A 13,242-nucleotide genomic window follows, 5' to 3' on the forward strand; every position below is an offset into this window, starting at 1 on the left:
TAGGGAAATCCTGGATTGTTCCTGTTGTTTTAGGAAATGAGATTGAAACTTTTAAAGAAAGATAAAAGTCTCTAAGGGTAATGTCAAACCATAACCTAGCTTCTCACAAAGCCTCCTAGCTTCCTCTCCTGATTGCTGTTTAGAGAGAAAAGAAGGTGGAACAGTTGATCTGTGAGGTTATTATGGTGAATGTGTTTTGTGATGAAAAAGACACTGATAATAATATTTGCTGTTAAGGGATTTTAATTGCCTCTTTTTAGATCACCTGTTTTTAGATCTTGTTTTTGAATTAGCAATAAGAAGTAAACAGCTTATGCTCAGATATTTTACTCAATGAATTTCTGATTTCTGTTGTAGGTTCTGAAGATACCACTAATGAGGACTATCAAAGCATAGCCTTATATTTTGAAGGAGAGAAAAGACATTTTCAGGCTGGAAAATTCTTCTTGCTGTGTGGCCAGTATTCACGAGTGAGTATTTGCGAAGAAAACATACTTTGGACTCCACAGGAATGATTAGGGGAAATGTGTTAAAATATAGTATTCTCCTAGACACCCAGCTTTGAAATCTGAAAGTCAACCTTAACATCTTCCACTCTCTCCCACACGCAATCACCTCTTTCACAGCTGCCTTCGTAACCTCTCTCACAGCTGCCTTCATAACCTCTCTCACAGCTCTCTCTCTTTTTTGTTCTTACCACCGTCCACATAATTCAGACCTGGGTCACCTCACTTTAGATTGTTCCCTATTTTCCTTGTTTTTACCTTCTCTCTCTATAAATCTTTCTTCGTTTTGTTCCCCAAATGGTACTGACTTTGACTGCCAAAGAACACCTAAAGCAGAGTTGCGGTGTTTAAGCAAGGGACGTAAAGAAGTGAAGCTGTGGGGTAAGGCTTGCTTAGTGAGTGAAGGGCCGGGACTGCTGGATGGCACCTCGTATGAAGGAAATGGCGGCTACTCACCCTCAAAAATGTGTTGCCATTCAGCAGTTTGGGCCTACTAGTTTCAGATCATAGGATTTTTCATAAACATAAGTCTGGGTCAGCGTTAAAATATAGGCCCGGATATTTGTATAACATCTCTCTGACAAAAGAAACAAGTCTGTGTGTGAACTTGGCCTTCAGGCCACCAATTTGCTGTTCTGGCCCTTTAGTTCTTGAGTCTAAATTCCTTCTCTGGATTTTCCACGATTGATCAACCAGCCTGAACCTTGCAGAGTGGCATCTAGCTTTTTCCAGTGAAGAGTCCTGCTCTCCCACTGCTGCTGCTGCTGAGTCACTTCAGTCGTGTCTGACTCTGTGCAGCCCCATAGACAGCAGCCCACCAGCATGCCCCGTCCTTGGGATTCTCCAGGCAAGAACACTGGAGTGGGTTGCCATTTCCTTCTTCAATGCATGAAAGTGAAAAGTCAAAGTGAAGTCGCTCAGTCGTGTCCGACCCTCAGCGACCCCATGGACTACAGCCTTCCAGGCTCCTCCATCCATGGGATTTTCCAGGCAAGAGTACTGGAGTGGGGTGCCATTGCCTTCTCCAACTATTCCACTAGCCTTTCCCATCCTTGTTCTCCACTGGGCTCCTCTCTGCCCTCTTCCCCACCTACCACAGACCTTTTCATCTTCATGTCCTTTTCCTCTGTGATACCTTCAAGAACATCCTTTCTTCCTCACACCAGCCATAAAACCAACTGGCAATACTGTTCATTTGTCAATTTAGTACTGACTTGCACACACTGCTATATTTAAAATTGTTAAATAGATAACCAACAAGGACATACTGTGTATAAATAAATTGGAAAGAAAATACTGCCCATTTGTCTCTGAAGCCTTCATAGCCATAAACGTCATCATAGTTGTGGTATGGTGTTTAGGAATTAGACAACTGTGGTTTGAAATAATTGGTTTTGGGGATTTCCCTGGTGATCCAGTGGTTAAGACTTCACCTTCCATTGCAGAGGGTGTGGGTTGGAAACCTGATCAGGAAGCTAAGATCCATGCCTTGTGGCCAAAAACCAAAACATGGGGGGAAAAAAAGAGAAACAGAAACAGTGTAACAAATTCAGTGAAGACTTTAGAAGTGGTTCACATTAAAAAAAAGAAAAAAACTTAAAAAAAAGATTGGCTCTTTGTATTATCATCACATCACATAGATCCCCCCAGTGAAACTATACGTGATACAAAAAGACAAGCTGCAGAATCCCCTTAACTGGTATCTTCCTTAGCATCTAGCACAGCCTTATATTCAGAGCAGCAGATCGTCAGAAAATGATTTGTTGAATGAATCAATGAAAATAATTGCATCTTCCTATCTAAAGAGGGCACATTTTTCATTCTTATTTCATTCAAAATCAGAACTAGAGTCTTCAGACTGGATCCTTCTACTTTTTAAACTACACTCAGCCTTTTAAGTATGTGTTATATGACCCAACATGGTGCAAGTTCCTGGTTGAGATGAAGATACTTTCACAAACTGCGATTACTATGTGTGTGTGAAAGCTTTGTGTTTCCTCTTGTGAAAGCAGTCTGAAATTTTTTAATTGTTATACAATTCTCCTTTCAGGCACTTAAACACTTCCTGAAATGTCCAAGCTCAGAAGATAATGCAGCAATAGAAATGGCCATTGAGACTGTAAGTAAACTCTGTAATGAAATTTTCAAGAATGCTAACTTTTTAAAAACTTTTTGAAGAAATTTCCAAACATTTACAAAAGTAGACCTAACGGTATAACAAATTCCCAGGTACCCATCATCTCATTTCAACAGCTAACACATGGCCCATCATATTTTATTTCTACTTCCACCCTCTTTCCCTGTATTATTTTAAAGCAAATCACAAATATCACAAAAATCACAAATACCATTTCATTTGTGAATACAAAAATTATCTGTGAAAGATAAAACATTTTGATTTTCTTTTAGATGTAATTTGCATCCAGTAAAATGCAAAAATCTTAAATATACAATTCAGTTAGTTTTCTCAAATATGTACACCTGTGTAACCCCCACCTAGCTCAAGCTCCCCAGAAGGCCCGCTCTTGCTGCCTCCCAATCAGTGCTCCCCAACAAGAAAGAAAAGAAATGTTAGTCGATCAGTCGTGTCCGACTCTTTGCGACCCCATGGAGCCCGCCAGGCTCCTCTGTCCATGGGATTGTCCAGGCAAGAACACTGGAGTGGGTTGCCATTCCCTTCTCCATGGGATCTTCCAGACCCAGGGATCGAACCTGAGTCTCCCACATTGCAGGCAGATTCTTTACCATCTGAGCCACCAGGGACGTCCTTGCCTCCCAACAAGGGTAACCACAATTCAGACTTCCATTGTTATAGTTTTACATGTTTATGAATTTAATGTAAATAAAATCATACATACAGTCTTTTTTTCTTTTTTTTTTTTGCTTCTCTGTGTCTTCAGTACTGCATGAGCTTTTTGCTAGTTGTAATGAGTGGGAGCTGCTCAGAGTTGTGGTGCGCGGGCTTCTCATTGCAGTGGCTTCTTTTGTTGCACAACACGGTCTCTAGGGCATGCAGGCTTCAGCGGTTGCCGCTCCTGGGCTCTAGAAGAGCACAGGCTCAATAGTTGTGGTGCATGGGCTTAGTTGCTCCACTGCAGATGGGATCTTTCCAGACTGGAGATCAAACCCGTGTCTCCTGCATTGGCAGGCAGATTCTTTACTACTGAGCCATCAGGGAAGCCCATATGTTTCCTTTTGTATCCAGTTTCTTTTAGTCAATAGTAAGTCTACAAAGGCAGCTGTGTTACCACGTGTGTCAACAGTTCATTCCTACTCGTTGCTGTGTTGTATTCCACCATGTGACTATCACAGTTTCTTTACCCACTATTCTATTTAGATTGTCTCAGTTTGGGCGTATTATGAATTAAGTTGCCATAATACTGTTCATATCTTTGTGTGGACATAAGCACGCAGTTTTATTGGGTAGGTATGCAGGAATAGAATTATTAGCTTATGGAATACATATATATATCTTCAGCTATAGTTGTTCAGTCACCCTGTTGTGGCTGACTCTTTGTGACCCCATGGACTGCAGCATGTGAGGCTTCCCTGTCCTTCACTATCTCCTGGAGTTTGCTCAAACTTATGTCCATTGAGTCAGTGATGCCATCCAGCCATCTCATCCTCTGTCTCCCCCTTCTCCTGCCCTCAGTCTTTTCCAGAATCAGGGTCTTCTCAAGTAAGGCAGCTCTTCGCATCAGGTGGCCAGAGTATTGGAGCTTCAGCATCAGGCCTTCCAATGAATACTCAAGGCTGATTTCCTTTAGGATGGACTGGTTGGATCTCCTTGCTATCCAAGGGACTTACAAGAGTCTTTTCTAACACCGCAGTTCAAATTCTTTGGCACTCAGCCTTCTTTATAGTCCCACTCTCACAGCTGTACATGACTAATGGAAAAACCATAGCTTTGACTATACAGACCTTTGTCGCCAAAGTGACGTCTCTGCTTTTTAATACACTGTCTAGGTTTGTCATAGCCTTTCTTCCAAGCAGCAAGTGTCTTTTAATTTCATGGCGGCAGTCAGCAATAGTAGGTACTGCCAAACACTTTTTTCACACTAGGGGTACCAGTTTCATTCTACCGACGATGTAAAAGAATGTAGTTGCGCCTTATCTTCACCAGCACTGATCTGTTTCATTGCTACTATGCTGACAGATATGTAGTGGTATCTCATTATGGTCTTAATTTCATTTTTCTAAAGAATAATCATATTGAGCATTTTTTTAAGTTTGCTGGCTATTTGAATGTCCTATCTTAAAAAGTTCTATTCAGATCTTTTTTTCTAATTTTTAATGGTATCATCTCTTTCTTATTGGTTTGTACAATTGTATTATATATTCTGGATACGAATCTTTTCATCAGATAGAAGCATTGTTGTAACACGTATTGATATATTATCCCTCTTAAGGGCAGAATAATGTCTCACTGAATGCTGTATACCTTGTCTTTATTCACCAGTGGTTACACGTTTGGGTTGCTTCCTCTTGGGGTCTATTATGAATGATGCTGCTGTGACCAGTTGTGTACAAGGTTTTATGTGGACATGTGTTTTCATTTCTCTGGGAATATACCTAATAGTAGAACTGCTAGGCCATACGTTAAGTCTACATTTAACATTTTGAGGAACTGCCAACTGTTTCCCAAAGCAGCTACACCATTTTACGTCCCAGCAACAATGTATTAAGTTCCAGTTTCTCCAACAATAATTTCTTGATATTATCAAACATGTAGCTAGAGTTCATATTTCCCCATGTTGCATGAGTGCCTTTCAGTTGGTTATTTCACGTCATATCCAAACAGGGTCCTTGCCTTGCAGTCAGTTTACATGGGCCTTAAATCTCTTCTATCAAAAGATTGTTCTTCCCCCATCTCCCTTTCTCCCTCCTTCTGGCTCCTTTTCTCTTTTCTTCCTCCTCTTCCTCCTTCCCCCTTCTTTCTTCTCACTTCTGCTTTTTTCCCCCTCTCCCCTCTCTCTTTACCCCCTTGTCATTTATTTGTTAAGAAAATGGGTTATTTGTGCTGAGGAATTCCTGACATTTAGATTTAGCTGATTGTATCCTTGTGGTATAATTTGTTTCTCTACCTCCTGCACCTCCAACTAACTAGGTATTTAATCTAGGTATTTCATTAGATTAGATTTTTTTTTTGAAACACTACTTCATAGATGATGATGGACTTCTTTTTTAAAAAATAAAAATATATTTATTTATGTCTTTGGGTGCACCAGGTCTTCGTTGCAGCACACGGGGTCTTTTCCAGTTGTGGCACACAAACTCTTTGTTGTGGCGTGTGGGATCTAGTTCCCTGACCAGGAATCCAGCCTGGGCCCCCTGCATTGAGAGCCTGGAGTTAAGACTCCAGGGAAGTCCCAATGCCATGTACTTGTTATATCATCACATTAGCAGGCCCAAGTCTTAGTTCAGGCTAGCGTAACAAAATACCACAGACCAAGTGGCTTAAACACAGACATTTATCTCTCACTCAGTCCTGGAGGCAGAGAAGCCTAAGATCAAGGGACCTGCTTATTTAATTCCTTCTGAGGGCTCTCTTCCTGGCTTGCAGACTCCAAAAAGAATCTTAGATATCCCTGGAGATGATCCAACCTAATCTCCATTTACTGACAAGGAAACCAAGGTCCCAGAAGATGATAAAACCAACCTAAAGACAGAGGAATAGGGCTAAGACCAAAACCCAAGTCTTCTTCCCAACCAGACTGCCTGATCACAGTCCTAGGTCGGTGCTCTGTGCTACAGCCCAACGGGCCACTTTCCCCCAAGTAGCTGAGGGCTCCCATCCCTTTGTTCCTGTGCTCTTGCTGTTACCCACACCTGGGACACCCTCCTCCCTGCAACCTTGCCTCCTACCCAGCAGGCAGGACCCACTTCACATGCCACTTCCTGCAAAGGTTTTCCTGAACTGTCCTCTGGATGTAAATTAAGCCTCCTTAGAATCCTGTGAATACTTTGAACCTCCCTTACTGCTACAGTTAACCCCCTTCAAATTAATAGTCCCTCTAAGCCAAAGGCCCATCTCTTTTCAGTGTTTAGCACATTGTGGACACTCAATTAATATTCACTGGAATGAACACATATTGGCCCCAGTTCTGAAAGTACTGTATAAGTGATGTTAGTTTCCTTCCCATCCCTCTTCTCCTTTCCACCTTGAGAACCCTCCCCTGAAGAAAGAATCACCTTTACTCATGATATGCATTTGCTCACAACCTGTGTATTTCTATCTGCTGATTCTCAACCAGAAGGCACAGCCCTTAAGCCTTTGAGAACATCTCTAAAATGTTCATAGTTCGCCCACACACACCCTCCACCCCTCAGGGTTCTGAAATACCTTCTTGGTGTTTGTGTTGGTGGAGGGGGGCTGTAATGGACCCCAGGTTAGGAGTCAGTACCAGCGTGAACCCACAATACAGATGGGAAGGATGGGACTGTACGGCGTCCGTAGCTTTGTTGGGGGCCTGCTTCCCTCTTTGCAGTTAGGTTTTGCCTTCACCAATCATAGCCTTCTCTGAAGGGTCGCCACTGGTCTCTTTCTTGCTAAATACAGACGTCTCTTCTCAGCCTGCACCCTACTCCATGTTATGGTAGCATTTTATACTCTTACACCGTATCTATCTTGAACTTTTTTACTCCCTTAGAACACTGCTTCGCTTGTTCTCCAGTTACCCCTCAGATGCACCTTCGCAGCCTTCTCTGGCTCCACTGCCCTTCGGTGGGAGTATCCGCAGCACTCTGTCTCCATGCTTCTTTTAATTTTGATTCTGAGTGGCGACATCTCTTCTCCCTGGCTCCCCTTTCCATTTATCCTAGTGTTTTGGATGAAATTCAAACTTGGCATCACATTTTTGTTGTTTGCTCTCTCTGGCAACACTATCTGGCACTTGATTACTTGTGTATTAACATATTTAATCCTTACAACAATTCTGTTAGTTAGGTATTATATTTATCTGCTTTGAGGTCCCAAGAGTGACCTGCTCTGGATCTCACAGGTGACCATTTGACCTCAGGCAGACTGACTCCAAAGCCCTTTGCTTTAACCATTTCTTCATACAGGTTTTTTCACCCAAAGCCATGCACAAAAGCCTTGAAGTTGATGAGCTCTACCTTTTCATCCTTCCTTACAGCTGTGGGCAGAGCAGAGACAGCAGATTGGTCAAAGCTTAGCTTTCTTGCAGTGAGGACCACAGGCAGTGGAGTGTGTAGAAATTCGGCAGCCCTAGAGCCTATGCCCCCACCCTCCACCACAGGTTCACGAAGGTTCGCGAAGACCCTTTCTGGCTCACAGTCTCCCTCTGCTGCACAGAGAGCTTCTGAACTTCTTACACTTTCCCTGAGCTGTGGTGAGCTAGGCCTTGCGTGGCTGTGTCCCTGAGTTTCCTTCCTTTTCCAGTCGCTTTTCTCACCACATCACTGCTGTGACAGGAGGGCAGGACTCCTTCCTGCTCCTTGGCTGAGCTCCAGTTGGGCTCTTGACTCACCTCTTTTTTTTATAGATGCAAGACTCTTAAGCCTCCAGATCTTGTCAATAATTATTCCTACTAACTAAAACTAATATATTTCCATTCTCCAATTTGGTAAATAATTTTCCTGATCATCACTGCCCAACCTAGCAGTGATTTTAACTCTGAGCTTTATGGAGCGGACTCTGAAATCTGGATCTCCAGGCCAGGTCCTCTCCAGAACTCCACCCCACACTTCCAGCCGCCCACGCACTTCTGGGATCCCTTGGCCTACTTTCATTTCTACTGTAGATCACCAGGAACCACGTGCGAGCATGTGTCTTCAGGGAGCTGCTGAAGCATTTAGGGTGCCTTGTTGTGAATGGCCCAGTTCCTGTGTTCAAGATGGCATCCTTCCCATGTCATAATCACTCATCATAAGAAAGTGTTTATTGAAACATCCAAGGAGTACATTCTGTATATAAAAATAATACTACAGTATTTTGATACAGCAACTTAGAAAAGCTAGAGCTTCTAAGGATGGATTTTTGTTCATGGAGACTTTACCAATGAATGACAGGCTTCCCAGGTGGTGCTGGTGGTAAAGAACCTGCCTGTTAATGTGGTAGACATAAGAGATGATGGTTCAATCCCTGCGTTGGGAAGATCCCTGGAAGAGGGCACGGCAACCCACTCCAGTATTCTTGCCTGGAGAATCCCTTGGACAGAGAAGCCTGGCGGGCTGTAGTCCGTGGGGTCACAAAGAATCGGACACGACTGAAGTGACTTAGCATGCACCCACAAATGAATGAAGACAGACCCTGAGCTTACATCGTGGTTCAGGCTCTTGACTACACGTGTTTTTACATGGTTTTTAAATTCTGTCTCCTCAGCAGAAGACTTTTTGTCCCTTCTCTCCATTTCCTTCCTAGGTTTAAGATGCTGAACTTACTGTTTCTTTCTTTTCCTAAACAGGTTGGTCAAGCCAAAGATGAACTGCTGACCAGTCAACTGATAGACCATCTTATGGGAGAGAGTGATGGCATGCCCAAGGTACTAAAGTGTTTTCTCCACTGGGATTCTTAAGTATCTTAGTTGTACGTTTACTTTTATCTGCCCTGTTTTGGAGCCTGGCAGACTACAGCCATGGGGTCGTAAAAGAGTCAGACACAACTGAAGCTACTTAGCACACATGCATGCACTGTTTTTATCTATTATTGCTTTGGCATCATAGATGTACAAACCTCTCTCTGTGTGCAGCCTTAGATCATCTAGACAGATCCTGCATTTTAGATATTGTGTGCATTCACTCTTGGAAATTGGCATCACTCCCTGTGATGCCATGCCCTTCTGGGTAACAATTCTCACCACCCACCATTTTTCTCAAATGTGGTAGAGTTTTATTTATTCTTAGAACTTTGAAAAATGACTATTAAAAGCATGAGTTAGCACTAATCCTCCAAAATCAGTGTACTTTGTTCATATCTCAAAAATTATGGGAATGAATAAAAATCCTATTTACTATAACAGTAACTCACCAAAAATAAAGTGGACATCATTAAGAACATGTTTTCAAAATAGGCAACTTTCTTGGATTTTGTGCAGAAGTTGGTCTTCTCTCAGGCCTGATAAGGACAGACTCCTTCGAGAATGCCGCCCCAGGGCCTTTTTTTCCCCTTTTGCTTTGGTGTTTAAGGGAATCGGTCTGTTTGTGAGGAACTTGAGTACAGTGGACCCCTGAACAATGTGGGTATGGACTGCGTATCCGCTTACATATAGATTATTTTCAGCAGTAAATACCATGGTACTACATGACCCCAAGTCGGTTGAGTCCATGGACAGGGAGGAACTGCAGGCACAGAAGGCGGACTATACACTACACGCTGATTTTCAGCTCTGCGGAGGTCAGCACCCCAACCCCATCACTGTTCAGGGGTCAGCTGTAACTGATTTGGATACAAAGTGCTGAAAGTCGTACCTGGAGAGGATTGGCCATCCTGATCCCCGAGTCCATTTCCTGTTTTATAAAGACACTGAGACCCAGGGAGGCTCAGAGAACCTATCAAAGGGCACAGGTTAAACTTGCTGAACCACCTCACCTTATATCCACTTATTCTAATAATCAGTAAACCAGTGTCAAGTATGTGAAATTGTTTAGAGTTAAAATAGAAATGGAAAACGGGCTCAAAAATTTTTTATAGGTATAAAAATTTTTGAAATTGGTACATTGTCTCAGCACACCTTTCCAGCTGAAGCACACAAGAGAGAACTCTGTGGACTAGGGTTAGGAGCACAGACTCTGACGCTGGTTCAGATCCTGGCTTGGGAGAGGTGCTTTGTTTCAGTATATAATCACACCTTCCTCCCAGGGAGGGTATGAGGATTTAATAGAGTTGTTATTTCTCAAGTACTTAGAATACTGCCTGGCACATATTAAACTCTGAATAAATACATGATAAATAATTATTTGTTGACTCTTAAAAAAAAAAAGAAAAGGTTGTTTTTTAAAAAATGGCCTCTTAACACAAGCTAAATTATTTTTGGGTTTTTTTTTTGGTCACACTGTGCGGCATGCAGAATCTCAGTTCCCAACCAGGGATGGAACCCATGCCCTGCCACAGTGGAAGTATGGAGTCTTAACTACTGGACTGCCAGGAAAGGCCCTGTTTATTGGGTTTTTAAGAAACAATTTTAACACTCAGTTACTGGAAAGTGAAGGGCTTCCCTGATAGCTCAGTCAGTAAAGAATCTGCCTGCAGAGCAGGAGACCCAGGTTCAATCCCTGGGTCAGGAAGATCCCCTGGAGAAGAGAATGGCAACCCACTCCAGTATTCTTGCCTGGAAAATCCCATGGACAAAGGAGTCTGGCGGGCTGCAGTCCGGGGTCTCAAAGAGTCGGGCCCAACTGAGTGACAGACACTTTTACTTAACTAGAAAGTAAATGTGATCCTAAATGAAAATGCAAAATTTTAGGTATTTTCCCACATAGCTAATGCAGATGTGATGTTTCTCTAATGGCTTGTATGTCAGGATGCCAAGTACCTGTTCCGCTTGTACATGGCCCTGAAGCAGTACCGAGAAGCCGCCCGGACCGCCATCATCATCGCCAGGGAAGAGCAGTCTGCAGGTGGGTCCCCAGAAGCCATGGTTTACACCCCAAACAAGTAGTAGAAGTATGCTCCAGAAAACATGGAATTAAATAAATCATTCTTTATTAATAACTTACTAAGACAATTTGACAAAATCCACCTGTTAAATGGAAAGTCCTCAGATTTCATCCTTTGCAGTAACGTCATTTACCACCTCTTTTCAAGGAAACTATCGGAATGCACATGACGTTCTCTTCAGCATGTATGCAGAACTTAAATCTCAGAAGATCAAGATTCCCTCTGAGATGGCCACCAACCTCATGATTCTGCACAGTTACATACTAGTGAGGGTGAGGCCTTTGGGTGACGTGGGCCATAAGCTGGGCACCCCTCCACTGGGTTGGAGCCATCTCCCAGATCTATATTGTGTACTGAAGACGCAAGAGACAGGGTAATTATATAATATGCTGCCTTTTGTGTACAAAAAGGCAGAAAAAATATATATTCACCCCAAGTAAAATTAGAAATACATTAAAAAAAAATAGGAAAAATAGTTTCCTAAAGGGATCAAGGCAGAGGCAGAGTGTAGCACTAAACCCAGTCAAGGGAGAAGAGGGAGAACAGGCCCCTCCATATAGAATACCTTTTTATATTGTCTTGCTTTTGAAGCAGATAAATGTGTTACTTTGTCAAAAAAAAAGATTTACTAAAAACATTTTTGTTTAACCAGTTTCCTAGTTTATTAATTGTAGGGTTAATGAATTTTATAAATTCCACTGTGCTTTAATACTATTTAGTTTTCATCTGAATATAAAATAATACTGAGAGAATTTAGAGAATATAGGAAAACATAATGAAAAATCATTTCCCCTTTAAATCCATCCTCAGATATAAGTTGTTACCACTGCTGTACACTGTATCCCCCATGCTTCTAAAATACGCGTGTGCACCATCTTGGGGGCGCCTCCCAAGTGGCTCAGTGGTAAAGAATCCACCTGCCAATGCGGGAGACATGGTTTGATCCCTGGGTCAGGAACATACCCTGGAGAAGGAAGTGGCAACCCACTCCAGTATTCTTACCTGGAAAATCCCATGGACAGAGGAGCCTGGCAGGCTACGGTCCATAGGGTCGCAAAAGAGTTGGACATAACAACTAAAGAGCAGCCATTTTGTTTTTATTAGGAATATATTTATGTCTAGTTGTCTATTTTTAATTAGTGATTTTTAGTAAAAACAGAATGTGCAAACCAAACCTGAAATACTTCTATGTAGATTACATATGTGTATGTATATATACATTTTATATGCACACATCTTTGTAAAAATACAGGTAGACTCCAACTTACGTACTTGTCCAAATTTTGATTTATGTCAAAGTACGTCTTCCCATTTTAATGCTAAGTTGGTTTTCAGGCCAGTCCATAAGAGTGTATTCAATTTGGAAGCTTCCTATGTTACAGCAGTCATGTTATGAATGACTTAGATACTAATTATGACCTGTAACAGCACTGCCTAATAGAACTTCTACAGTGATAGATGTCCTATATCCATTAGCCTGGCTATGGAGCACTTGAATTACACATAATGCAGCTGATAAACTAAATTTTAAATTTTTATAATCTTAATTTTTAGTGTAGCTACATGCGACTAGTGGCTACCATTTTAGATCTCACAGGTGTGCTGTGCTGTGCTTCAGTCACGTCCAACTCTTTGCAACCCCATGGACCATAGCCCGCCAGGCTCCTCTGTCCATGGAATTCTCCGGGCAAGAATACTGAGGTGGGTTGCCATTCTCTTCTCCAGGGGATCTTCCCAACCCAGGGATCGAACCCCAGTCTCCAGCATTACAGGTGGACTCTTTACCTAGTGTCTGAGCCACCAGGGAAACCCTCAGGTCTCCAGCACCTATTGTAAGGGAAATCTGAGAATTCCAGCTTGCAGCCACCAGGAGCACATTTCCTCTTGAGCCACAGGAGGGCTCGTGTACAGGAACGACTAGAAATGGGGAAGGAGGGCTTTCTCGGCTTAGACATGAGTGGCAGTGCCAGTGTGCTGAGGCACAGAATCCAGCAAAATGGAGCCTTTGGGCATGGAGGGGAGGACAGAAACAAGTTGGTGGAAGATGGGAACAAAAATTACAGGTTCCTGTTAGAAGCCCTCCAGGACCAGGGCTTTCTCCCATGAAAAGCCACAGGG

At 42.6% G+C, this 13,242-nt stretch overlaps 1 protein-coding gene across 11 annotated transcripts in view; it reads left to right on the forward strand.

The window, feature by feature from the left end:
- The window catches only part of WDR19 (WD repeat domain 19), a 78,026-nt gene that overhangs the window by 51,681 nt on the left and 13,103 nt on the right, over nucleotides 1–13,242 (forward strand). For 9 of the 11 annotated variants that reach the window (XR_011567156.1, XR_011567157.1, XR_011567158.1 and 6 more), the window contains 5 exons: nucleotides 358–470; nucleotides 2,557–2,625; nucleotides 8,933–9,010; nucleotides 10,988–11,084; nucleotides 11,272–11,396. Coding sequence is in view for 5 of the 11 variants with exons in the window: in XM_070791309.1 (XP_070647410.1) it covers nucleotides 358–470; nucleotides 2,557–2,625; nucleotides 8,933–9,010; nucleotides 10,988–11,084; nucleotides 11,272–11,396 (482 nt within the window). In the remaining 6 variants the exon portion in view is untranslated. Of the gene's footprint in view, nucleotides 1–357; nucleotides 471–2,556; nucleotides 2,626–8,932; nucleotides 9,011–10,987; nucleotides 11,085–11,271; nucleotides 11,498–12,712; nucleotides 12,826–13,242 lie in introns of all 11 variants that reach the window. The other 2 variants (XR_011567160.1, XR_011567161.1) reach the window with 2 other exon arrangements.

The sequence above is a fragment of the Bos indicus genome, chromosome 6 (assembly GCF_029378745.1).
Source record: "Bos indicus isolate NIAB-ARS_2022 breed Sahiwal x Tharparkar chromosome 6, NIAB-ARS_B.indTharparkar_mat_pri_1.0, whole genome shotgun sequence".
Classification (NCBI taxonomy): domain Eukaryota; kingdom Metazoa; phylum Chordata; class Mammalia; order Artiodactyla; family Bovidae; genus Bos; species Bos indicus.